At 44.8% G+C, this 27,033-nt stretch overlaps 1 protein-coding gene across 4 annotated transcripts in view; it reads left to right on the top strand.

The window, feature by feature from the left end:
* ABCA1 (ATP binding cassette subfamily A member 1) overlaps window positions 1-27,033 on the top strand; it is a 138,221-nt gene that overhangs the window by 21,476 nt on the left and 89,712 nt on the right. For 3 of the 4 annotated variants that reach the window (XM_008257418.4, XM_008257475.4, XM_070055065.1), the window contains exons 2-5: window positions 3,332-3,492; window positions 18,497-18,590; window positions 23,626-23,767; window positions 24,505-24,623. In XM_008257418.4, coding sequence (XP_008255640.2) covers window positions 3,427-3,492; window positions 18,497-18,590; window positions 23,626-23,767; window positions 24,505-24,623 — 421 coding nt within the window. In that variant the 5' untranslated portion in view covers window positions 3,332-3,426. The remainder of the gene's footprint in view (window positions 1-3,331; window positions 3,493-18,496; window positions 18,591-23,625; window positions 23,768-24,504; window positions 24,624-27,033) is intronic. The other variant, XM_051855993.2, reaches the window with a different exon arrangement.

The raw sequence follows: 27,033 nt of genomic DNA, 5'->3' as shown, positions 1-27,033 counted from the left end.
TGTTCACTTCCTTGGAAAACTGATGTGGAAATGTCCCTTTGGCTTCAGTTACCTGTGTAGAAGGGCTTGGGCATTGCCAAACCCTTCTCTCTGGATGGAAGCGCTCCCAGGATTGATCACTGTGTTCTGAGATGGAGGGAGGGAATCGTACAGGAGGCCAGGCAATGGGGAAATACTGGGAAAGGATGCTTGTCTGTTTGCATCCAGCAAAGCTGGAGCAGAACTTTCTGCTGCTGCTCTTGGCTACTTGTTTATTTGGCTTTTTTTTTTTTTTTTTTTTTTTTTTTTTTGACAGGCAGAGTGGACAGTGAGAGAGAGAGACAGAGAGAGAAAGGTCTTCCTTTTGCGGTTGGTTCACCCTCCAATGGCCGCCGCTGCAGCCGGCGCACCACGCTGATCCGATGGCAGGAGCCAGGATCCAGGTGCTTTTCCTGGTCTCCCATGGGGTGCAGGGCCCAAGCACCTGGGCCATCCTCCACTGCACTCCCTGGCCATAGCAGAGAGCTGGCCTGGAAGAGGGGCAACCGGGACAGAATCCGGCGCCCCGACCGGGACTAGAACCCGGTGTGCCGGCGCCGCAAGGTGGAGGATTAACCTATTGAGCCACGGCGCCGGCCTACTTGTTTATTTGAAAGACAGAGTGTGGGTGTTGGGCAGGGGATAAATCTTCCATCCATTACTTCACTTCCCAAGTGCCTGAAGCAGCTGAGGCTGAGCCCAGCAGAAGCCTGGAGCACCTGTGTGGGTGGCAGGAACCCAAGCACTTAGGCCATCATCTGATGTCTCCCAGGCTTAGTAGCAAGAAGCTAGACTGGAAGCAGAGTATAGTTAGAATGCTGGTGTCTAAAAACTGTGCCTCAGCCTGTTACTGCACAATGCCTGCTCCTGGAATACTTTTGCTAACCTCTGTTATATCTCCCAGGGGGTCCCTGGCATCAGAACCCATGTTTGGGGAGATCCAGGAACTCCACTTTTAGGAAAATGTTCTCCCAACAAAAGCATCCTCTCCTCTCCTCCCTTTCCTCTCCCCTGCCCCCCTCCACTCTCCCCTGCCCCCCTCCACTCTCCCCTGCCCCCCTCCACTCTCCCCTGCCCTTCCCTTCTATCCCCTCTACTTTTTCATGAACATTGTATAGAGGTATATCTTCTCTTTCTGTGAACTTTTCCACTCAGGGTTTAGAGGAGGAGTTCTGTACTGGGGTTTGGCCCTGGGGACCCCAACACCAGGTTATTCAGATTTTGTCTGTCCTACTTTGCCCCTTTATACCTTTCCAAAAACCCACAGTGGATTTGGTAGAAATAATAGGGTATATCCTGTTTAAGCAGGGTACGGGCATTTCTTTGTGAGAGGGTACTGAGCAAACAGAGAAATACAAATGAAGAGACAGAACGTTATAACTTCAGCATGTACATTAGGCCATGATGGAAACTTATTTGTGCTATCTCTTTAAGTCCTTAGAACACTATACAAGAAGGCAGGTGTTGTCATCTCCATGTTGTAAGGAGGAAATTGATGCTCAGAGAGCATAAAGCCTTGGGCATGGACGCGTGGCTGGGAAGCTGGAGTTAATTCATGTCTGGGAACATTTAGCTGATTAGTTTTCCCTTTTTAATAGAAATGTTTTGTACCAGCCTCTTCAGTACTACCTTGGGGATCTGAAAAGATTCTTTTAGCTTCTAAATCAACTGATGATGCCTGGACAGAGGTTTTTTGCATGAGAACAATGTAGCTAATTATTTATTTCAGTGTTTCTGGAATGCAACCTCCCTCCTAAGCCACTTATGAAACAATTTGGGATTACAAGCGTGGGTCTCACCACGCCATCTTGCCTCTCAGTGCTAGGAGACCAGTTGACACCTTTAAACAACCAAGTGCAATCTGATGCTATGCTGGTTTAGGTCTTTCTCTTCTTGGAGTGAGACACTTTGGGGATCTGTATCTTTCGAGAGGTCTGCTGATAAGGAAAAGAAATAGGGTGTAAGATTTGAATTTTGGAGGAATACCTGATTTATTGCATTGCCATTGGATGAGTTGGATCGTCTCTTCCTCTTGCACACTGCAAATTCTCTGCAATCTTTCTTCTTTGCTAGAAGTTTTTAATTCAAATCGTTAAGGGGTGAGGGCAAAAGGGTAATATCCTGATAGAGATTGAACTTTAGTCCAATACTTGGTTTTCTAGGTATAAGTGATTACTGCACTCTTAAGTCTTTTTCCATTTCTTTCTCATGTTTCTCACATCCTACCCCTATATCACTGGAGGCTATGATGATGAACTGGGCACTGCTTTATAAGGAAAGGGGCTTCTGGTTTCTACTGAGGACTCATACTGCCAAGTGCCAACAGGAACTCACTTTAACCTGTTTATCCCTCCTGTCTTTTTCCATTTTTCATTTTCTGTCCCTTCCCTAGCTTTAATGTTGGCATAATTATGTGAGATTATTCCAGCATAAATAAATACACCCTGTTGGGTGGGCAAGTAGGACACATAGAATGTGTCTTTTCTGTTCGTGAGAATAATAATAGTAAAATATAGTTCATGCAGCCCTTCAGGGAGGCACCGTGACACCTGACAAAGAGTAGCTTGGCCACGTGCTCAGGTGCAGAAACGCACATATATCCTGGCTGTGAGGGCTTGTCAGTTTCATAGATGACTCTCTGTGCCTGCCTTAGCAGACTTGTCTCTCCGTGGGATTGTGTTTTCCTTCCACAGAGACACAGCGCTGGCGCTGTCCTCATCACCTGGGAGCCAGGTGTTGGCAGCATCCCCTTGGTGCTTACTCACAGTCCTCGAAGACCTGCTGTGGCTTTCCAGATTGGGAAACTGCTTTGTTGATGGTGCCATTTATCATTTGAAGGACCCCGTATTGTTGGCCAGGGGGAAATTTAGTCTGCAGAGAATTTCAGGGAGTTGTGTAACTCACTCCAGGCTGGAGACACAATTTATAAATGCTGTTGACATTTTATAGGAGTGTATGCGGCCGGGGGCGGGGGGGGGGGGCAGGGAGGATTCCAGTATGGCATTTTCATCCTCAGTGTTTTGGCCACTCAAGTCCATTTTCGTTAGTGCATTTTTCATTCCTAAATGATCTCTCCAGTGGAGCTAACGTGATTAGGACCCGTGGCACTTTAGCTTCAGGCTGCTGCCCGAAAACCTGAAGCTCTGTTTGCTTGGCGGGTCCTGAAAGGCAGGAACTCTTGGTATACTGAGGAGCAGTGTGACGCAGACCTGGGGTCGTAGGTCTCAGGTGAGAGGGCTGGAGCAACAGCCTCACTGGTGTGTGGCTTTGCAGTGATCACTGACGGCTGTCTCTCCTGTGCTTTATCTTTCAGTTAATGACCAGCCACAGCGGCTTTGCTACAAGCTCTGGCCGCTGCCTCCAAGGGCGAGCCACAAGCAGGTTGCCGTGGGTGCCTGCTGAGGTAACATGGCCTGCTGGCCTCAGTTGAGGTTGCTGCTGTGGAAAAACCTCACGTTTAGAAGACGACAAACAGTAAGCTTGGGGTTCTCGGTGGGGAGTAGGGGTGGTGGGTTTTGATTTGGGGGTTGAAGGAGGGAGGGCTGGAGCTCTCTTGGTTTTTTCATACAAAGACTGAATGAATCTGGCTCTGGCTGACACAGGACTGTGCAGCCCTCATGTGGCCTGGTGGCTTATCACGGAGGGAAGGTCTGCAAGCGGGCAGAAATGCTAGGTTTGGTTTGTTCTGGTGCCAAGGCGTGAGTTCTGACCTCTGGAACCCGGCACCGAGTTGCCCATGTCCAGCCGTCTTCCCTTTTGCTGCAGCCCTGGGAGCTGTCTGGCTCTCCAGAAGCACCTCTTGGATCCCTGTACGTCTGAGAGTTGCGAGTGAAGTGAGTGAACGGCCCAGCTCCTAGAGGTCAATGCTTGGGTCTTCCGGTGTCTCTGCACTCCCTCCTTCCAGCTCTGACTGCAGGCCTGGGGGAATATAATAACTGGGATTTGTCTTATTTCTGTGGATGATTCTAAGCCATTCACCTCCCAGATGGGCGAGTAATGCTTTGAGTAATCCTGAAAGATCATCTTTATTGCATGTGAATAGTGTTTTCCCAAGGAATGTGAGGGCTCTAAGGCAGGGTGAACTTCTGGAAACTCAGATGTCAGCTCTTCGCTTCTTTATCTCTCAAACACTTCCTTAGTGATCCCATATAGTCCTTTGGATTTAGCTGTAGTTGGTTTCCAAATCTCTGTTTTCTATTCTGCCTTTGTCCTGAATTCTCACTTGATGGCTTAATGAAGCTCAACCTGTCTGTAACCACACAGATCAACTTTTGGAGAGATTTAAAGAGTTTAAGGAACTTTGGTAAAAATTTAATTTTTCTCAAAGTAGAATAATGCTTGGATTTTCTGTAGTAGAAAATGTTGAGATGCATGTTCACTAAATTTCTTTTTATTATAATGTTTTTGAAATATTACATATATGTATAACTAGATGTAAACCCCTTATCCTTATTGGCTACAGTATACCACTGTGTATGTTTACAGATTAAATGCAAACAAAGTTATAAAACTAGTCCAGTTCAAATTGACACTGTAAATGTGTTGAGGTCACTGATGTTGGTTAGCTGAAACCAAATGATGCATTGAATGGAAGTATGAAAGCAAACACTATTGTGGCAGTTCTTTTAAGTTTGTCCAATCTATATTTGTGCTAAAGATTCAATTCTGCATCCTTTTTTTTCCCACTTGAACCATCTTCATTGGATGCCATTTGGCTTTCATCTATGAATCTCATAGATTGGAGTCAGCTTCTGTTCATTTCTCATCAGCCTACTACAATTATACTTGTGCCAACACAACCACAGACACAAATATAAACTTGGGTTTTGAAATTTGTGCCAGAACTTAGTTCCTTTTTTTTAAAAAAAGATTTATTTATTTATTTATGTGAAACAGTTACACAGAGAGAAAAGGAGAGGCAGAGAAAGAGGTCTTCCAACCACTGATTCACTCCCCAGTTGGTTGCAATGGCTAGAGTTGTGCTGATCCAAAGCCAAGAGCCAGGAGCTTCTTCCAGGTCTCCCACATGGGTGCAGGGGCCCAAGGTGTTGAGCCATTTTCTACTGCTTTCCCAGGCCATAGCAGAGAGCTGGATTGGAAGTGGAACAGCTGGGACTCGAGCTGGTGCTCATATGGGATGCCAGCACTGCATTTAGAAAATATGCATATGTGTATTAGAATTTGTTTTAATGATCATTGAAATGAAAATATAAAGTGTTTGGGACCCACATAAAGAGTTCAAATAATGTAATCCCTTGGTGATATGTATACAGATTGTAGTTTGAGAAACACTGGGTTCATTCAACCTCTCATGCTACAAATGGGGAACCTGAATCCTCAGGTTAAGCAGGGACTGAAATTGATGTTTTTTTTTGTAATGATACTAATAGTAAAATATAATGTACAGTAAATAGTATATTAATATAATTAAACCAAACAGGATGAGCTTCGTGTGCTAGGTACTAAGTGCATTATTAACGGTATTACTCCTCTTACGGCTTCATAAAGTACTGTTATTTCCTCATGTTGTAGTACACAGAGGTAGAAGTCATTTTTCTGAGATCCAGCCCACCAATAAGAAACACAGGTTTTCAATCCAGAAAACTTGACTCCAGAGTTGGTTCCAAATCACCGTCAGATTGTCTTTCAGTAGCATCATTGTTTGTCCTGTGTTGCATCCAAACCTGAGGATCCTGACTTCTTTGCCTTTTTCCTCTGCATTCCTCAGTTCTCAGGTTCTAGTGTCCCCACATCCGATGTATTCATCCTTATTCTCATTTCTTAGCTGCTGTGTGGTCCGTGACCTCTGCCTCTTCTCAGCCTGGCAGCCCATGTGATGGGAAATTGTGTCTACCGTGGTGTGTCCATTAGTGAGTTCTGGGAAGAACCAAGTTGTCTTAGCAATGAAAGGGGTGCTCAGGTAGTTCAGTCCATTTGTCCCATTTTAAAGATGAGAAAGCTGAGTCACAGAGCAGGGAAGGGTTTTCCCCAGGGTCAACCAAACAGCAGCTGGGCTGGGACCAGGGTCTGGGATCCCCAAAACTTGGTCCAGGCCTCAGCCTCGCCATCACAGTGATTTTTTTCCCTTCTCCACGTGTTTTGCAGCCACACAGCTTGGAGGGGGAGGACATGGCCTTTCTGTGTTAGCCAGGGAAGGAATCAGGAGTACAGGGGCCTGGAATAGGAAGTGGGGTTGCGTCATCCAGACTGGGCCAGTCTCCACTGGTCTTGAGCTTTTTGCCTCTTGGTCAATATTGTTTCTGCCTTTGGAAGGGGTAGGATTAGAGAGATGAACAGGCTTACTCAAAGGCAATCTGTAGCTTTGTGGTGGAGTTCTGGTTGAAGTGGGAAGTAGGGATATAACACCCTGATACAAAAGGGTTTTTGTAGCTGCCTGCCAGCCTCTTTCAGTTACCTCCCTTCCTGATTAAAAGGAAATGTGTTCTGCTGAATCACAACAAACATGCTTTATTTCAAGTCGCACATGCTTAGATTGTCACAACTGGGAATGGTATGGTCTGCCCCTTATACAGGTGATGGAACTGGCTCAGAGGGGGCAGGGGTCCAGGGTGAGTCAGTCTTGAAAGTAGCATCAGAACCAAGCTCCTGGTGGCCCTGCAAGCCCAGAGCCTTTGTAGCAGCATTTTCTCTCTCTACATGAAAGGTTGTATGCCCCTGAGTCTTCCATTTTGATGGGGTACTACTACCCAGTCCTCCTGCCTTGGATAGCTAGATTATATTATTTAAATATTAGGGCACTTTAGGTATTTTGTCACCACTTTGTTGGCCCAGCTCGTTAGATCTGCCCTGTCCATTGGGTAGGAGAAGAAGTTAGCAGCCCCATGACAGCTGTTGCTCATAATGTGTGGAAATTCATTGACTGTTTCCCTTCTGCGATCCTAGAGAGTGAGCCCTTGTCTCTGGAGCCCAAAGCACAGCTTGGCACTGGGATGTGCTTACTATTTGCTGAATGAGTGGTAAATGGGTTAGTGGTCCGTCAGTTCGCAGGTCTTCAGGCGGCTTCCCTGCCCTAAGAGCCTTGTGTGCTGCCTCTGGAAGAATGGAAAGAACATGTGAAAACCTGGAGCTGGACAGCATACTTTAGAGCTACCCTTCGGGAAGACAGCATTTGTCCTCCCACTCTGTCCTTGTTTGTTGATGAATCCTGGGGATCCCTCTTCTCCGCTTTCGTTGTGCAGACTTAGGGGACCCACCAGCTAGGATTCATTTTCTACTCTTCCGTTAGGGGAAGAGTACTTGAATTGAGTTGCAAAAGTTGAGGGCAAAGCTCAGTTTGGGTCCAAAGTGACAGCTTGTGTGGGTGGCAGTCATTCAGCACAAACAGGGCTTGGGACAGGAAGGGAAGAGGACTTCAGAGTTCTTAGGATCTTCATCTGGCTTTAGGCTGACCCAGAGGCCAAGGTCTCCATGGAGCAAGTGGGACAAAGTGAGGGTGGCCTAACATATCCTCTTTTCTCTTTATGCTTAATTCTCTCAATTAGATAACATTAATTGATGACAGAAGGTAGATCATTCAGATTTTATCAATTTGAGAACTACTATTTGGGAAGTCCTTAATGACAAAGAATAGGTTTCAAGGTAAAAAAAAAATTTAAACTCTTCCTTTATGAGCCATTAGAGAAGAGGGGAGGAGCAGGCGACATCTTTTCCCTAACTTTTTTTTTTTTGGACAGGCAGAATGGACAGTGAGAGAGAGAGACAGAGAGAAAGGTCTTCCTTTGCCGTTGGTTCACCCTCCAATGGCTGGCGCGGCTGGTGCACTGCGCCTATCAGAAGGCAGGAGCCAGGTGCTTCTCCTGGTCTCCCATGGGGTGCAGGGCCCAAGCACTTGGGCCATCCTCCACTGCACTCCCTGGCCACAGCAGAGAGCTGGCCTGGAAGAGGGGCAACCGGGACAGAATCCAGTGCCCCGACTGGGACTAGAACCCCGTGTGCCGGCACCGCAAGGTGGAGGATTAGCCTAGTGAGCCGCGGCGCCGGCCCTTTTCCCTAACTTTCCAGTTTCACTGCCATATTTCTTTCTTGACCTTAGCCCTAGCCCAGTAGCAAAAGTGATTCTAATCCTAGCCTGGCCACTGTGCCTCAGTGGTCTAGGGAAACTCATTTCTCCTAAGCTTTTGTTTTCACTTCTATGGGATAACAAAAGAACAATTTTAATGTTTCATTTGGATGAATATTTATTGAGCATCTTTCACTCATGGGATACTGTGCAGGGTCTATACAGGCACTTCAAAAAGTTCATGGAAAATGAGGTTAGAAGGTGTGTTTATGATAGTGTAAAAATTTTTGAAATCCATGCAGTTTTTTCATAATGTGCATTTTCTTGAATCCTTTGAAGACCCACCGTATGCATAGATTTTAAGAAGTTTTGTATCAAAATAAACAGGCCAGTGATGCAGCTCACTTGGCTAATCCTCTGCCCGTGGCGCCAGCACCCTGGGTTCTAGTCTTGGTTGGGGTGCTGGATCCTGTCCTGGTTGCTCCTCTTCCAGTCCAGCTCTCTGCTGTGGCCCGGGAAGGCAGTGGAGGATGGCCCAAGTGCTTGGGCCCTGCACTCACATGGGAGACCAGGAGGAAGCACCTGGCTCCTGGCATCGGATCGGCACAGCTCTAGCCGTAGCAGCCATTTGGGGGGTGAACCAATGGAAGGAAGACCTTTCTCTCTGTCTCTCTCTTTCACTGTCTAACTCTGCCTGTCCAAAAAAACCAAACCAAACCAAACCAAACCAAAAAAACACAAACAAACAAACAAACAAAAACAAACAAAAAAACAAAACAAAACAAACTTATCTTGTAATTCTATTTTTTCAAATTCTTAAGCTCCCTCATAGTGGTGAACAATACTGACAAGATCTCTGCACATATGGTGCTTAGAGTTTAGTGTAAAAAGCAGGTATGAAGCACATCACATAAGTAAAAACCTTAACTGTGGTAAGTAGTATGAAGATACAAACCACACAAAATATAGTACTACATTATACACTAACAAGTATGGGTAGGGACTTCATTTATTATTATTTTTCTAAAGATTTATGCATTTATTTTGAAAGGTAGGGTTACAGAGAGAGAGAGGGAGAGACAGAGAATCTTCTAGCCTCTGGCTCCCTCTCCAAATGGCCACAAGGGCCGGGGCTGGGCCAGTCTGAAGCCAGGAGCCAGGAGCTTCTTCCAGGTCTCCCATGTGGGTGCAGGGGCTCAAACACATAGGCCATCTTTCACTGCCTTCCCAGGCACATTAGAGGGGAGGTGGATAGGAAGTGGAACAGGTGGGACCTCAACTGGTGCTCATATGGGATACCAGTGCTGCAGGCAGTGGCTTTACCCACTATGCCACAACGCCGGCCACCATTTATTATTTTTTAAATGTTTGTTTATTTATTTATTTTCATCTGCGTGAAAGGCAGAGGGAGAGAGAAGGGCAAAGATTTTCCATCTACTTTTTATACCCCAAATGCCAACAATAGCCAGGGCTGGTCCAGGCCAAAGCCAGTAGCCTGGATTTCAGTCTGGTCTTCCACATGAGTAGCAGGGCTCCAAGTACTTGAGCCAGAGCTTACTACTGCCCAGGGTGCACATAGCAGGAAGCTGGATTAGAAGTAAAGCAGCTGAAACTCAAATCGGACTCTGATATGGGAAGCTGTGGTTTAACCCACTGTGCCACGATGCCTGTCCTGCCCCTTCACTTAGAATGTAATGTGAGTGCTCTGAAGTTCAAGCATCAGTTAACCAGGCAAGGGTCACAGCTCGGAGGTCAGACCATCACATCCTGGTGGTGACTAGGTGCATGTCCCTGTTCACGGAACAAAGAAGCCAGGGACACTGGTGGAAAAAGGAAGACTGGCTGGAGAGGAGACCAGATTTCACAGGGCCTCAAAGTTGGGAAAGGACAGTTGAATTTTAGTTTATGTGTGAAAGGTGTCCCTGAGGTCTGTGGGCCACAGGCACGCGGGTCATCAGCCTTGTGGTTCTTGGCAGAGAAAACTTGACTGGCAATAGCCCAATAAAGCAGTAATAATCATTACGTACATACATACTGTTTTATGCTGTTTTTGCTTTTCATTCAATGTTGTTTAATGTGTATATTCCTGTTTCAAATGATCTTTATATTTATAGTAACTATTGCCTGTGTTTTGTTGTTTTCAAAGTACTTTGATATCCATTATCTGTTCTTAGCAGTTCTGAGGGATGCATTACGATTTCTGTTTCACAGGTGAAGACAGGGCTGTTAGTGAGTTACTAAGAGAAGGGCTGAATAGTTGGGCTCCCAATCTTTTGTGAGATGATGGCATTACCATTCCCAGTAACTTTATAGTAATCTGTCAACACAGTTTTTATTTCATAAGTTCAAATCCTATTGCCAACATTTCTTCCCAGTGTTTGCTGTTATAAGGATATTACTATAGCGACTTTATTGGTAAATGTTTGTCATAGTGGTTAAGATGCAACTTGGAATGTGGCATCCCATATGTGAAGACCTGGGTTCTGGTCTTCTTCACCCCTAATTCCAGCTTCCCATGAACACACACCCTGAGAGGCAGCAGGTAATGAATTGAGTGATTGGGTCCTTGCCACCCATATAGGAGACCTGGATTGAATGCCTGGCTCCTGGTTTTGACCTGGCCCAACCCAGTATAATTTGGGCATTTGGGGACAAACCAGTGGATGGAAGCTGGGTCTCTCTCCCTCCCTAGCTCTGCCTTTCAAATAAGTAAAATTTTAAAAATTCATACAGATTTTATCATAGAGCTTTTTCTTAACGTTTGTAGTATTTCCTTAGGCCGGAATCTCAGGGGTAGAATTACTAGGTCAAAGGGATATGGCCCTGGAAATGTATGGCCAGATGGCCTTCCCAGGGATCAAGCCTGTTTAAAAAGCCACCAACAGTGCATGAGGCTACAAAGTTCCAGAAGGCAGGCATGGTTTTAAAAACGGCCTTTTCCCTTGTATGTTTATCTGATTTGATCTTTAAGATATCAGTTTAAAGTTTTTGTGCCTAATTGAAGTGTGTGTGGTGTTAGGAATGAGTCTAGCATTCATTTTTCTTTACATGCATATTGTGTCATTACAGTGACTTTGGTTAAACAGTAACTTCTTTCCTAGTTATTTTGGGAATATTTATGAAATCTTATCTGTATGGGAGGCTATTTTGGAGATATTCCTTTGGGCATTTGTCATTTTTATGTTGGTGCTGATATAGCCCAGAGAATGTGCTCCTACCCCGATGAACATCTGATATCTGGGGGAACTCATTGTCCCACACTTTGTTGCCTCTCCAAATATTCTCTGGTCTCTTCTGAATCGCATTATCTTGTAAATTTCTGAAAACTATCTTCGTACTATTTGAAGTGAAGTTATGTTAAATCTGTAAATCAACTTGGGAAACCTGAACATAAAATATTCCCATCCAGAAGTATGGCTTAGATCTCATTAATTCCCATCTTCCTTTTTAGAAAAAGAGAGGGAGAGACAGAGAGAAAAGGAACTTGCATCCGCTGATTCACTCTCCAGATGGCCGAAATGGCCAGGGCTGGGCCAGGCTGGAGTCAGGAGCTAGGAGCTTTATCTGGGTCTTGCACATAGGCAGCAGGGGCCCAAGCATTTGGGCCATCTTTTTTTTTTTTTTTTTTAAGATTTTATTTATTTGAAAGGCAAAGTTACAGAAAGGCAGAGAGAGAGAGAGAGAGAGAGAGAGAGAGAGAGAGAATCTTTCATCCGCTGGTTCACTCCCCAGATGGCTACAATGACTGGAGCTTGGCTGACTTAAAGCCAGGAGCCTGGAACTTCCAGGTCTCCCATGTGGGTGCAGGGGCCCAAGCACTTGGGCCATCCTCTACTGCTTTCCCAGGCCATAGCAGAGAGCTGGATCGGGAGTAGAGCAGCTAGGACTTGAACAGGTGCCCATATGTGATGCCAGCATTGTAGGTGGTGGCTTTACCTGCTATGCCACAGTGCTGGCCCCATTGGGCCATCTTTGGCTGCTTTTCCCAGGCCATTAGCAGGGAGTTGGATTGGAAGTGGAGCAGCTGGACTTGAATCAGTGCCTATTTAGGATGCTAGCATCACGGGTCGCAACTTTATACCCGCTAGGCCACAAAACCAGCCCCCCCCCACCATCTCCTTTTTTTTTTTTTTTAATTTACTGGAGCTCTATGGTTTTCTTTATGTAAGAATTATATGATTTGCATTCAGTTTATAACTATTTTTTGTTTGTGTCTGTTTTTACTATAGTTTTGTTTTCTCCTCCCCACATGATATTAATTTAATTGTCTATCACAGGCTTAAAGTAGTGCTTATACTTAGAAGTATTTAGCTTGATTTTGGTTAATTTATCCATGTTTTCAAATGAGTTTGAGTTTTTAAGTAAATTTTGTAGATTCTCTTGAATTTGCTTGCTGTACACAGAAAGGATATTTTTGTCTCTTCATTTCTGATTTTTTTTTAATGCCCCTTTGTAATCTCAAGAATCTTCAACTCAATACTGAAAAGCAGTGGCTTCTTTTTTGAGCAATGAATTGAATTTTGGGGGTGATACCATTATTCAGAAGACTCTTGTCCAAGGCTAAATTTTATTCCATGGGTTTTCTGTGTTCTTGAAGCATGGCCCTTGCTCTGCCCAGCCTTGAATTAATATGGCCATGACTGTGTCCTTAGCCCAAGGTAGCTAACTGCATTCACAGAGTGACTGGGTTATAGTTTATGGAGCTTCTGAAACCTGCAAGAAAGGTTAGTCATGAATACTCCAGAGCCCGTGTACCTCTGTTGTGTGTGAGATATCTGCTCAGCTCTGAATGCATTCAAAAGTGTTTTGCTACATATTGAATTACATAATGATGATGATGATGACAACCAGTATGTGCTAGACTCTGTGCTAAGACTTTTTCATGACATAACATTTAATCCTCACAGTAAGACTAGAGCAGTGGTTCTCAGCTCAGGGCAGTCTCTACTGCCCGTCATCTGGGACGCTAAGTAATGTCTAGAGATATTTTGCATTGTCAGAATCCTGGGAAGGAGACAGTGTGCTACTGGTATCTACTGGGTAGAGGAGAGAACGCTGCCAAACACCGTACGTTCATAGGAGATTCCCCCTCAGTGGTTCGTCTGGCTCCGAATGTCAGTGGAGGGGATCTTGAGAAGCCCAGCTGTGGCGGTGCTTGCTCATCTTATCTCTGTGGTATAGACAAGGAATAGTGAGAGAGGAAGTGAAGGGATGCTTCCATGCCTCCCAGAGCACCTCGGTGTAGCATTCATTCAACACCAGAGTCAATACCCAGCACTAAACAAAGGAGTTTCTGAAATGGTGAGAAACACCTTTTGAAAACGTTGTTCCTCCACCTCTTCCCACTCCTGGATCGAGGAGGAGTAGAGTCGGGTGCACAGGTCCTAAAGCAAGATCTAGGGGAGTTTCCTGAAGGATTACCCAGCAGTGAAGGGCCAGCCTTATTTCCAAGCTATTTCTGAGAGTCTCTGCTTAGGAAATGTGCTCATCTAAGAAGGGTGGAGAAATCTCATTTTGGTAATGAGTGAAGGCAGAATGGCATTCGTGGCAGAAGTCAAGTTAGGTGTCTAGTGGAAGGCTGTTAGGGAAAGAAATACCTAAAACGTGTCCTGAGTTTGGAATGTGGATTCTGTGTTCAATGACAGAAATAATTTTAGAGCTGTGGGGTAAGTGGGCACAGATTTGATTTTGTCTTTGTGGTTTGGGTGATGTGAGCTTTGGAAGCCGTCCATTCATTCATTTGTCCATTCATATGTGTTAGTAATCTCAGCTCATCAAAGACTTTGAAGAATCTGGAGTTTCCGTACTCTGGTGTGGAAGGGGCACATGGAGGTAGAGGTGCATAGTGGCAAAGGGCATGGATCCTTGAGTCAGTTGACTTTGAATCCAAGCTCTGCAATTTACCAATCTTGTATCTTTGGGAAATTTGTTAACTCCTTGAGCCTCAGTTTCTGCATCTGTGAATGGGTATAGTACTAAATGGGTTGGTTGGCAATTAAATGAGTTAATGTAGCTACAGCACTTGGTGTGTAGCTAGACCTATTGAGGTATTATCTTATTATTATTATTATGACTACCTGTCTTTCCCTTACCTGGTTCCCTAGTGTTCTTATACACACTGACTTCAGCTGCTGAAAATGGTTTGCAAGTTTTCCTTTGTGTCCTTTGTTTCAGTGCTGTGGGGAAGATTTATTTATTTTTTTTTTAGCTAGCCAGCATATTTTGAGCATCTGCTGCACAACAGGGTCCTAGATGTGGTGCTGCAGAGGTGTCCAGGGACATAAGGCTTGACTCAGTGCTTAGCAGGGCTGGCAAGTGCTGGGTTCCTCTTAAGTGGCATATATATGTGTGTGTATATATATATATATATATATATTTAAAATTGATTTATTTTACTTATAAAGTCAGAGTAGGAAGAGTGGGGAGAGAGGGAGAGAGGGAGAGAAGAAGAGGGAGAGGGAGAGGGAGAGAGAGAGAGAGAGAAAGAAAAAGATCTGTCTGCTGATTCAGTACTCAAATGCCCATAGCTGGAACTGAGCCAGTCTGAATCTAGGAGACAGGAATTGAATCTGGTCTCCTGTGTGAGTGGCAGGGAGCCAGCTACTTGGTCTATCGCTAGCTGCCTTCCAGGGTGCGCATAAGCAGGAAGTTGGATTTGGGAGGAGAGCTGGGACTTGAACCCAAGCGCTCTGATATGGGATGCAGGCATCTCAAGTGATATCTTATCTGTTGTGCCAAATGCCTGCCCCTTACACAGAGTATCTTAACAGCTGTGTGCCCCAAGCATAGCTCCGTGAGGCAGCATGATGGGCTTTAAAGCTTGCATTTAGGGGTCAGTAGGTCTGAGTTCAGTCCCGATGCAGTTTCTTAGCCTTACCAGGCTGTAGCTCATTACTTTTCCAAACCTAAGTTTCTTCACTTCTTATTTTCTTTTAATAAACAGATCTTTTTTAAAAAATGATTTTTATTATTTATTTATTTGAAAGGCAGAATTACAGAGAGGCAAAGAGATCGAGAGATCGAGAGAGAGAGAGAGAGAGAGAGAGAGAGAGAGAAATCTTCCACCTGTGGGTTTACTCCCTAAATAGCTGCAGTGGACGAAGCTGGGCTGATCCAAAGCCAGGAGCCAGGAGCCTCTTCCTGGTCTCTCCTGTGGGTACAAGGGCCCAAGGACTCAGGATGCTTTCACTGCTTTCCTAGGTGCATCAGCAGGGAGCTGGATCGGAAGTGGAGCAGCTGGGACTCAAACTGGTGACCATATGGGATGCCGGCACTGTAGATGGTGGCTTTACCTGCTACACCACGGTGCCGGTCTAAGTTTTTTCACTTTTAAAATAGAGATGCTACTGCCTCCCTCACAGGATTATTGTGAATTAAATACTGGAGGTGAGATATAAACAAATTCTGAGTCCACAGTGGGCGCTCAGCATTGGCTGTAACCACTCTAAGTCTCTAGGCTTAGGGAAGATGAAAACGTCTGACCTCAGTGGAACCTGCTGAGATGCCCAGTGAAGCAGGCGCCCACCTGGTGCACCTGCTGCGTCAGGTAGGACTTAATGGTCCCCAGAGTCTGCAGACCTGGTTACTAACCTCAGCCCTGTCACTGACTAGCTCTGTGGTGCACCCTTCCTGGAGCTATAGCCTTTTCTACATGTACAACAGAGACATTAGTAATTCCTGCCTCATAGGTTGTTTGAGGGTTAAATGGAACAATACACATGAACTATGCCTAGTACATACTGGATTTTAAATACATACTGGCTCCTGTTTGTCTTAAAAGTACAAATAGAGGCTTCAGAGCTTCACAGTTGATGATTGTTTCTCTTATTCATAATTTTATTTTTCTGAGTTTGTTATTATTTTCCAAATTCATTTACATTTCATTTTTAAAAAAGCCTAGTCCTGTCTTTGTTAATATTTGTATGTGATATTATTTATCTTCAAGCTTGGAATGCGTGCAGTTTTGTGTTCTGCATTTTTCTCTTAATATTATATAGTTAACAGTGTTTCATAAACACTGATATAATGACTGCATAATATGTTGTCAAATGGATGTACCATTATTTAATCATTTCCCTATTGCTGTGCAATTAAGTTGTTTCCAATATTTTGTAGTTACAATGTTCCAATGAATAAATAAAGTCATATATCCAGCTTTTTTGATATTTTAAATTTAGTTCCCTAAGATAAATTCCCAGGAATATTACTTGGGCAAAGGAGATAAACATGACTTTTGAATACATATTGCCAAATTGCTTTCCCAAAGGGCTCAGCTGATTTGTGTCTGTGTGTTCATTATTTTATGAACTTCAATGCATTCCCTTACACAACAGACATTTTTGAAGCCCTTATCATGTGGGGACCTAGTGAGAAGTGACAGGAGGGAGAAGCTCATGTATAAATAGGGCCCCTGCTGTGCCAAATGCTGATAAAGGCACTGAGGACCTGGGGACCTTGGAGAAGGGACATGCGGCTCAGCAGGAAGAAAAGCTTATTTTCAGAGTCATGGTTGTGTTCTTTGGCAGGAAAGAAATGGCTTTCTCCTGCCCTTATTGAGATATAACTGAAAAATAAAAATTGTGTATATTTAAGGAATGCAGCATGATGTTTTGATATACATACATATCAATTTTAAAACATGAATTGCAAAATAAAATGATATTCTCTTTGAAGAAAAATAGGACATTTGTACTTGGTGTACGAGGCCCATGTTGTGGTATTTTTCTGTTTATGTTAATAAATTTTAGTACCTTTTGCTCCTAAAAAAATAGCTGAATGTCATTAGTAAGCTTTGAGATTTCAGGATGTGTTGCCTCTTTGGGATTTACAGAAATATTTAGCAAGACTGTCCTAATCTTTGGTCTTGAAAGGGACCCCATTGTCAGCGTGGTTCCTTCCAGAGAGGGATGGTTTGCATTTTTTCTTTGTCTATGCAACTGTTATCTATAGTATTCTGGTAACAGGGATATTTTGTTCTATTATGGAAGTTATAGATGCTCATTATGGAAGATTTAGAAGATGTAGGAAAGTTAAAATATTCACCTTTCTACATTCACAGTTATTATCTTATTTCCTTCCTGAAAGCAGATTCAAAGCAAGTTTAATGCAGGGGCTGGCGCTGTGGCACAGTCCTCCTCCTGTGGCGCTGGCATCCCATATGGGCGCCAGTTCTAGTCGTGGCTGCTCCACTTCTAGTCCAGTTCTCTGCTGTGGCCTGGGAAAGCAGTGGAGGATGGCCCAGGTCCTTGGGCGCCGGCACCCACGTTGGGGACTAGGAGGAGGCTCCTGGCTCCTGGCTTCGGATTGGCGCAATGCCGGCCATAGCAGCTATTTGGAGAGTGAACCAATGGAGGGAAGACCTTTCTCTCTGTCTCTACCTCTTACTGTCTGTGGCTCTAACTCTCAAATAAATAAAATCTTTAAAAAAAACTATTAAAAAAACCCAAAGTTTTGCAAAACCCTATCAAAGGCCTTTAGAAATTGAAAAACTGATTATTTAAAATTGCAAAAAGTCAAATGACAAACAAATACATCCCCCCTCCCTGCCTCTGCCAACAATCTGAAGCACTAGCAACAGCTGAGAGGTCAGATTATGGTCTGTTCATTAGTGGAAGAATGTCCAGCAGACATGAAGATCCGTGTTTTAAGAGAATATTTTATGCAATGGAAGATGCACCCAGTATGATGCTGAGGGTATGGTGAAGAAGCCAGTGATAGAAATAGGGCCAGAGGAACTCACTGTGGGAAGTGTGTGCCTGGGTTGTGTGGGAATCCAGGAGAAGGACGTCTAACTCAGGCTGGGGTCACAGGAAAGGAAGCTATGGCACACTAGCACCATAGTGTTCCACCTGACTGCTCATTAGTACCCATTAGGTCTCCTCCCATCCCGCCTTCCTTCTTAGACTCCAGTAATCACTGTTTTAGATTTATCTGGAATATATGTGTGTGTGTGTATTAAAACTTACACATGTGAGAGAAAACGTACAATATTTGTCTTTCTGCAGTAGGGTAACTATAGCATGATAAAGGAAATGGAAAGACTAATTGCCTTGTATGTTTTTTTTTTTTTTTTGCTGTATGTATCTGTTGAAATATTGTGCTAGTTTCTCTGTAAAATACATATGTATTTCATGTTATCCACAATTTAAAAAATAAAATAAGATAAAAAAGGAAATTATCCCCCCCAAGTTGAGTCATGAAAAATGAGTAGAAGTGAGCCCAGTGAAGCAGGAAGGGTAGCCTCCTCCCTTGCTTGAGGCATATGGGAATGGAGTGGTATATTGTTGTAGAGTGGGAACTGTAAGCAATTCAAGATTATTAAAGCTTAGACAGTGGTAGGAGGGGATGGAGAAGTAGATCAATTGCTAATGAACTTTTCAGTGGATTTCCCAAAGCGCAGTAGCGTTAGAAATCTGTGTGACTTTAAATTCATGGTGCTCTGTCTTACTTTGCACTCAGTGTCAGCTGTTGCTGGAAGTGGCCTGGCCTCTGTTCATCTTCCTGATCCTGATCTCCGTCCGGCTGAGCTACCCGCCCTATGAACAACATGAATGTAAGTATGTGGATCGGGCCTGAGACTCACTCCAGGCAAGCCATGACAAGGCAGTGAACATGGGCTTAATTTGACTTTTTCAGAGACATTGTCTTCAGAGAAGACCACAAATGGTTTGGAACAGAAGATCTAGGCTTCTCATTTTTTTGGAAATGGGAAGATCTCAGGAGACTATTTTCAGTCCTAGTGAATGGAGATAATAGTAGTTATCACAATACCCAACATTTGTTTCACACATTTTAAATCTAGAAAATAAAATAACCTAAGAGTTTAGAAAGTGGTGATTAAGAAGCGCCCTTAAGGCACTGACTTAATGATATTGTCTCATTCCTGCCAGCCAGTCTTTCCCATATGTGTGATCTCTTATTCATGTGGTTGCAAATCAGGGAACACCTAATTTTAAGCAGCATTTGTGTAGAACTTCACAGTTTGATAAATGTTATTTCACTTGATTCTTGTATAATAGACTTTATTATCATTTGCTTTAATTTCTCTAAAATTAAAAAAAATATTTAAAAAGTAGAGAAAAGGAAAAGAGAGAGAGAGTGAAAGAGAAAGGAAGACAGGTCTTTCATCCACTGATTGATTCCCTAAATGCCTGCAACAACTGGATCTTGGCCAGGCCAAAGCCTGGAGCCTGGAACTCAGTCTGAGTGTCTTCCATGGGTGGCAGGAATCCACATACTTGAGCCATTATCTGTTGCTCACCAGGGTGTACGTAGGAGGAAGCTGGAATCAGGAGCAGCTGTTCCAATATGGGATGTGGACATCCTAAGCAGTGTCTTAACTGCTGCACCAAACGCCCAACCATGCTTTAATTTATTGATGGTAAATTGCAGCTCAGACAGAATCCAGGAATTACCCCAGCTAATACATCTAGTAATAGAAATGAAATAAAACATAGGCCATCTGACCCTCAATTATGTGTTTTGATGATGGCCTTTACAAGTGGAGAAAATTCCGTGGTGGCTAAGAATAGAACATGTGTTCTACATGTCAGATGTTCTGGGCTTGAACCCTCGTTTTAGCATTCACTAGGCATATTCTCTTGGGCAAGGGACGTTAGCTTCTTTGAAAAAGAGGTGTAATAATACCTGTCTCACATTATTGCTGCTGGGGTTATCATCCCACAGGCATAGTCATACGAATGGGCCTGATGACTGGACTGACACTGAAGAAATGTCCACATGTAAAGGATAATATTTATGTGGGAGTTGCAGCTGGAGGTTTGGTTTCTCCATCCCAGGGACTTTTCCTAATACTGATTAGCTCTGCACACACCCCCACCTGACACCTAGGCTTCCAGGATACTATTCTTCCAGGAGAACATTGAAGTAGGCTCTCCATTGTGTTTCTTGGTCTGTTCTGGTTCTTATCAACAGCATATAGTGGCAGTTATTAACACTGGTAATCCACATCTTATATATTCAGCTTAAACACACACCCAACCTTAATAACATTCCCTAAGATATGATTCTCTGAATCACACACAAAAAAATCATAAAATGAAATTTATACTCAGTTTATGGACCTGTGAGTTGGCTCTGCTTTCTTGGAATCTGAGAGAGGTTGGTTTGGTTGATGAGCAAATGCTTATTTGATTTTATTTAAGCATTGCCTTGAACCTCACAGAAATAAATATTTTAGAGCAAACTGAAAGGTTTTTTTTCTTCTTTTTTTTTTTCATTTGCTAGGTCATTCGCTTTCTAGAATGATCACAAGCAGGCAAAATAGTGTAGTGGAAATGGCACAGACTTTGGCATCAGACAAATTAGGTGGATCCTAGCTCTGCCAGTTGCCGGGACTGTGTTCTTGAAGGACTGAGGGATTGATTCTGACCAGCTACCTGATTTTCATAAAGGCAGTGACATTCTTTTGTATATATTCTTTTGTATATAGAAGACAGATTAGTCTTTTATAATCCACCTATGTATTGCTTGCAACCTTACCTTTTTTTTTTTAAGATTTATTTATTTATCTGGAAGGCAGAGTTAGAGAGAGAGAGAGAGAGAGAGGAAGAGATAGAGATCTTCAATCCGCTGGTTCACTCCCAAATGGCTGCAGTGAGCGGAGCTGTGCTGATCTGAAGGCAGGAGCCAGGAACCAGGAGCCAGGAGTTTCTTCTGGGTCTCCCACATGGGTAGGCTCCCAAGCAGTTGGGCCATCCTCCACTGCTTTTCCAGGTACAAAAGCATTAGCAAGGAGCTGGATTGGAAGTGGAGAAGCTGGGACACAAACTAGTGCCTGTATGGGATGCCAGCGCTGCAGGTGGCAGCTTAACCCGCTGTACCACAAAAACGGCCCTTTACCTTCTGTTTTTAACACCTTTAGGGACCTAGTTGGAAGGGCATAGTTCAAAGCTAAGGTGAAACTTGGAGAGGTTTTGTCTCTGGAGCAAAGAACGGTGTAAAATTCTCCCCATAAACCTTTCCCAGTTCAACCTAGAGCCATCAAGGTCTTCATAATGTCCCTGGATCCTGGGAGTCCATTATACTACTTGGTTGTTGTCCTGTGCACTCTATGTCCAGGCTGCATCTTGCAGTTAAGATGGGACACAATGAGCAAGGAAGGGTCTCTGCTTCCTTCACCAAAGGACAGCCTGGAATACCTCACCATTGCTGCCCTGTGCTGCTTTTGACCCACATGACGCTGACCTTAGTGTCAGTATCTTCTGGGGATAAAAGGAGGGAGTCCCTTGGTCCTTCGAGTATTTGGTTGGCTTATATAAATCTCTTTGAATGAGAAGCAGCTGACTTAGGCAAGGGGCCTTGTTTGGTTTTCCTTGAACTATTAACAGAGGAGATAGAGATTAACAGAGTAACTGGTCAACAGGCCAGAGTCCCTGCAGAGAGTGGCTCTGGTGGTCAGATATTGTCACATCCTTGCTCTGGGTGTGGTCTCTCTGGTTGGAAGGTAGATAGAAGAAAACAACAGAAGGGCCCTGATACTGAAATGCAAAGGGCAGCAAGGTTCTAACTTAGGCTTAACTTGTGGGGAGACTCTGTTGGCCTCTGCATGAAGGTGGAAGGCTGTAACCATGAGAAGGAAGGAGTGTGCTGGCTGGACAGTAGCAGAATAAGTACTAGTGTAGCCTCAGGACCACAGTGCCTGGAAAGTTCTCAGAGGCTCATTTGCTGAGCCTTTATCCTGTGCTGCACACTCTGCAGAAGTGCTGTGCTGGTAAGACCTCACACCATGTACACCACAGCTCTGTAAAGTAGATTATAATTTCCTCAACGTTTTGCAGATGAGGAAACTGAGGATTTGTGGATCAGTGGCTTGGCCAAAGTCGTTGCTTAGCAAGTTGCAACGATGTTCATGAGTTCTAATTGGAGCCTGTGAGCTGTGCTTCCTATGGGTTGGTAGCTCTCTTGGGGGTCAGAGATGACCCTAAGAATGTGATGAACACTGGAGACACAGCCCTTCTCTCCGAATGAAAACTTCTCGGTCCTTGGCTTGAGAGCTCCTGGCTCAGGGCACATTTATCTTGGTCCTCATGCATGGCACCCATAGGTGACTGCCACAAACCAAACTGCCCTTGAAGCCCAGAGCCAGCCCAAATATGCCCAGTCATTCTGTTTGGAAGAAGCCCCCTGTAAAGGAGAGGAGAGTGAAGAGGTGACCTAGTACGGGGCCTCCTTGTTTGGATGCTGATGAAATCGTAACAATAGTAGCCCCACGTCAGTGTATTTTTAAGGTGTTCTTGAGGAGTTATTCAGCTGGCAGAGGAGGTGAAACTAACAAATGTTTGGCAAATTGGAGAGAAGCCCAAAAGGGATTGAGAATAGTGAGATTATAAAAGAGGCTGCAGGGGGCTGGCGCCGTGGTGCAGTAGGTTAGTCCTCCACCTGTGGCGCCGGCATCCCATATGGGCGCCGGTTCAAGTCCTGGCTGCCCCTCTTCTAATCCAGCTCTCTGCTATGGCCTGGAAAAGCAGTAGAAGATGGCCCAATTGCTTGGGTCCCTGCACCCGCGTGGGAGACCCGGAAGAAGCTCCTGGCCCCTGGCTTCAGACTGGCGCAGCTCCAACTGTTGCGGCCATCTGGGGAGTGAACCAATGGAAGGAAGACCTTTCTCTCTGTCTCTCCCTCTCACTGTCTGTAACTCTACCTCTCAAATAAATAAATAAATAAAAATCTTAAAAAAAAATAAAAGAGGCTGCAGGTGTACTTGGAAGGGATTGGATTAGGATCATGGAAATGCAGATTCTACTCCCAGTCGTGCCTAGGGACTCCCAGAGTGTTTTTCACTGACGATGATATCTTGCTGTACTTCCCTCCTTCGAGTGTGAGGAAGTGGATTAGGTCATTCCCAACCTCCCTGTCTGCCCCTCCTCCATGTGACTGAGAGGTGAGGTTGGCAGGAAAAGATGAACAATGGTGACCACTTACTGCTTCTCCAACGTTGGTGTCATGAACTCCACTCTGCAGATGATGTCAAGTACATTAAGAACTTACATCTGATGCCAACTTTCTTTTTTTTAAAGATTTATTCTATTTAGTTGTAAGGCAGAGTTTTATACATATATACATATATATATATACACATATATATACACATACACACACACAGAGTGAGAGCGAGAATGAGAGCAAGAGAGAGAGAGAGAAAGATCTTCCATCTTCTGGTTCACTCCCCAAATTGCTGCAACTGCCAGGGCTGGGCCAGGCTGAAGCCAGGAGCCAGGAACTTCATCTGGGTCTCCACGTGGATATTGGGGCTGAAGGTGTTGGGTTGCCTTCCACTGCTTTCCCAGGTGCATTAGCAGGGAGCTGGATAGGAAGTGGAGCAGCCTGGACTCGAACTCTATCATATGGAGTGCTGATGTTACAGGCAGTGGCTTAACCCATCGTTCTGCAATGCTGGCCTGTAAGTTTCTAATTCAGGCTTGGATTAGTCCAGAAGAGGGAGGTCTCTGGGCTGTGGAGAACGTGATAGACAGATTTGGGATGAGGCATTGTGTAGGTGGAATCTCAAAATCACTTCAAAGAATTAATGTTTCTCACTGTGTTTTTCCTGTCCTGTATTTCAACAGGCCACTTTCCAAATAAAGCCATGCCCTCCGCAGGAACACTTCCTTGGGTTCAGGGGATTATCTGTAATGCCAACAACCCTTGTTTCCGTTATCCAACTCCTGGTGAGGCCCCTGGAGTTGTTGGAAACTTTAACAAATCCATGTAAGTACCAGATGAGATTTTTTTTCCCCTCAGAGTTGTTTGTTAACATTTATCCTTCTCTTCTTGTCTTTCCCTTCTGGAGAATTTTGAATGAGTGGATTTGCGTGAAGTTGCTTTTGTAAAATCACAGAGTCAGGCTGTGAGTTAGAGTGGGCTGAGGACTGTAGGAAGTGCTTCAAGACAGTTCTGAGGAAGCTGAGGCCAGGGCAGGCAGCACCACATTATAATATTCATTTGGCATAAACTCCAAAGTCCTCATGGCCCTTCTTCTAAACAAAAAGATTAAAGTTATATTTTATTAGTGTATTGGTATGAAGATGAATGTAATACAGACTGGATTCATTCATTCATTCCTATTTTTATTTTTATTTTGAAAGACAGTAAATATTTTCTGGGCCCTGAAAGTATCCTGGGACCTAGGCACCATGCCTACTGTGTCTCATGGATAAGTTGGCACTGGGGGTGAGTGTGTGTCTGTTTCTGTGTGTGTGATGGTCTGAGCATTAAGGCTGGTCAGATTTGCATGGGGAAGAGCATCGGGCAGGGATGATGGGTGAGTGGAAGGGGGCGTGGATTGTCAATGAAGTTGGCTATAGGGAGCAGCAGGCATGGCCAGGGCCTGTCTGTGGATGGGCTGGAAGCCAGGTTGGAGTACATGTACTTGGCAGCCAGTTTACAAAGCAGCAGAGGCAGCTAGCCTAACTTAGCCTTTACTACTCTTCTTGCGCCTTTTCCAGTGTGTCTCGCCTGTTCTCTGATGCCCGGAGGCTTCTTCTATACAGCCAGAAAGACACCAGCATGAAGGACATACACAAAGTTCTGAGAACGTTGCAGCAGATCAAGAATTCCAACTCAAGTAAGCCAAGACCTTCTGTGCACTGAGGGTTGACCTGCACCAGGGCCAGAGAGCAGTCCAGGTGGCCTGGGGCTGGTTCACGTGAGTGCTTCCCTAAGGGGTGCTCCCCCCCGTGGATGGGCAGCAGGGCCTCTCCGCAGATGGCACTGCAGAGGACACAAGGGAAGATGGTCACTGCAAACAGTGGTTGCACTGGGTCCCCTGGGGGAGGGAAGAAAGCTCAACAGCAGGCCATGATATGTGCTCAGTTATGGATAATAGGAGTACAGGTTGCTGCCAACTGTGTTTTTTTGAGGTTGGCCATATGGTTGCTAAAAATGGGCAGATTTATAGAAAAGGGATACTTCTAGGTGTAGAAGTTTCAAATTAAATTTGAAACTTCAAATGGAGTAGTGAAAGTTATCAAATTTGAAACTTCATATGGAGAAGTGAAAGTTATGCAAATCGTCTCTGCCCCTAGTTATGTGATTTGGCCCGATGGGCATTTGAACTCTGAACTTTAGAAGTGAACTCTTTGCTTCTGCTGTGGAACGTGCCCAGGTGATTTATTGCACGCCACTGACGAAGTGTCTGAGGAGCCGGCAGCTTGCTGAGGGACTGACTGCAGAAGTCCCTGGGCAGCCTCCCAGGTAGTGGCTTGCCAAGGGGACAGAGGCCGGTGGGAGCTGTCTGCCTGGTGCAGGCAGTGATGGTGTGCATGGTCTGTAGAGAATTTAAAAGCAGTGGTGAAGCCGACTGAACGTTGGCCTGCTTTTGATTATCACCGTGAGCCAGAGTCCTAAACAACGCTAATGATAACGTGCTCCTCCCCGCCATGGTGCAGCGACTGCCGCTGCACCGGGGAAGTACTGTGTTTACTCAGCTTAGTGCTTGGGAACGCATGGCAGGGGCTGGACTTCGCTGACAGGTCTCCAAGTGGACATAGTGTAAAAGTACTGGAGTTCAAATCGTATCTGGATTGGCGTTTTTTTCTTGGGCAGACTGAAGACTGAACTGTGTTTTCCTTGGGTTGGAAGAGGCAGCAGGCAGTGTGAAGCCTGTTGACGAGGGAAAGCAAAGCTGTGTGGTGGTGTCACTTTGTAGCAGAGAGGGAGGTTGCTGGGCCGAGGCCCCTGGGTCAGCTGCAAGGAGCTTCCTGTCGGACTACTCCTGGCTGTACGGCCAAGCCATCTCGGTGCTGTTTCCTTGACCTGCAGGCCCTAGTTCTGCACTCACGTGTCTGTTCAGGTGCAGGATACACAGAAGTGGCACAACTGGTCAAAGCCTCCATCCCTCAACTCCTGGAGGGTCCCTGCCTGGTTGACCAGAGGCAGAGCTGGGGTTCTTTCTTGTATCATTACAGACAGTGTGACACAGAAGGAGTGCTTGGATGCATTGCTTTGAGCTGTGTGACTTCGTGAATTAGCCCTTTGGGGCTACCTGTTCTTATCTGTGAAGTAGGGATAATATGAAACCTATCTAGGATTGCTATGAGGAATAAATGAGATAAAACATTTACTTGCTTAAAAATAGCATTTGACGTATAGGAAGCAGTTAGTGACCACAGATATCATTTTGGAGTGGTAACATCTCAACCAAGCCATTTAACATCTCTGAGCCTTAAATTTCTTCAGTTATAAAATAATATAAAACCTGTAATCTAACATGGAAATATGAAACTTGGTACAATGTCGGGCCCCCATTTATTGAACAGCTGCTTGATGTTCTTGCATAATGGCAAGTTCTGAGCATCTGGCCTTGTTCTTCTGCCTCTGTTTGTGTACCCATTGAAATAGGCTAGCTGAGGGGCCGGTGCTATGGCGCAGTGGGTTAAAGCCGCTGCCTGCAGTGCTGGCATCCTATATGGGCTCCAGTTCGAGTCCTGGCTGCTCCACTTCCAATCTAGCTCTCTGCTGTGACCTGGGAAAGCAGTAGAAGATGGTCCAAGTCCTTGAGCCCATGCACCCACGTGGGAGACCTGGAAGAAGCTCCTGGCTCCTGGCTTTGGATCAGATCAGCTCTGGCCATTGTGGTCCTTTGGAGAGTGAACCAGCAGATGGAAGACCTCTCTCTCTGGCTCTACCTCTCTGTGTAACTCTGTCTTTCAAATAAATAAAATAAATCTTTAAAAAGAATAGGCTAGCTGATAGGAGTGAGTCGTCCAGTTCCAGGTCTTAGTGGAGGCTGTCTTAGAAACAGCACTGTTTTCTCCTTTGAGCAGCCAGAGAATGAGTGGATTGCAGAAGCCAAATCTATGTCCGAAAACATCTGTGCGTGTAGCTCTGAAGAGAGAAGGTCTCTTCTCATTTTTTTTTTTTTTATTTGATAGGCAGGGAGGGCCAGACTGGGCCAGACTGAAGCTGGGAACTGGGAGCTCAACCCAGGTCTCCCATGTGAGTGACAGGGATCCAACTACTTGAGCCTTCACCTG

The sequence above is a fragment of the Oryctolagus cuniculus genome, chromosome 1 (assembly GCF_964237555.1).
Source record: "Oryctolagus cuniculus chromosome 1, mOryCun1.1, whole genome shotgun sequence".
Taxonomy (NCBI): Eukaryota; Metazoa; Chordata; class Mammalia; order Lagomorpha; family Leporidae; genus Oryctolagus; species Oryctolagus cuniculus.
This window is presented reverse-complemented; position numbering and strand designations above follow the sequence as displayed.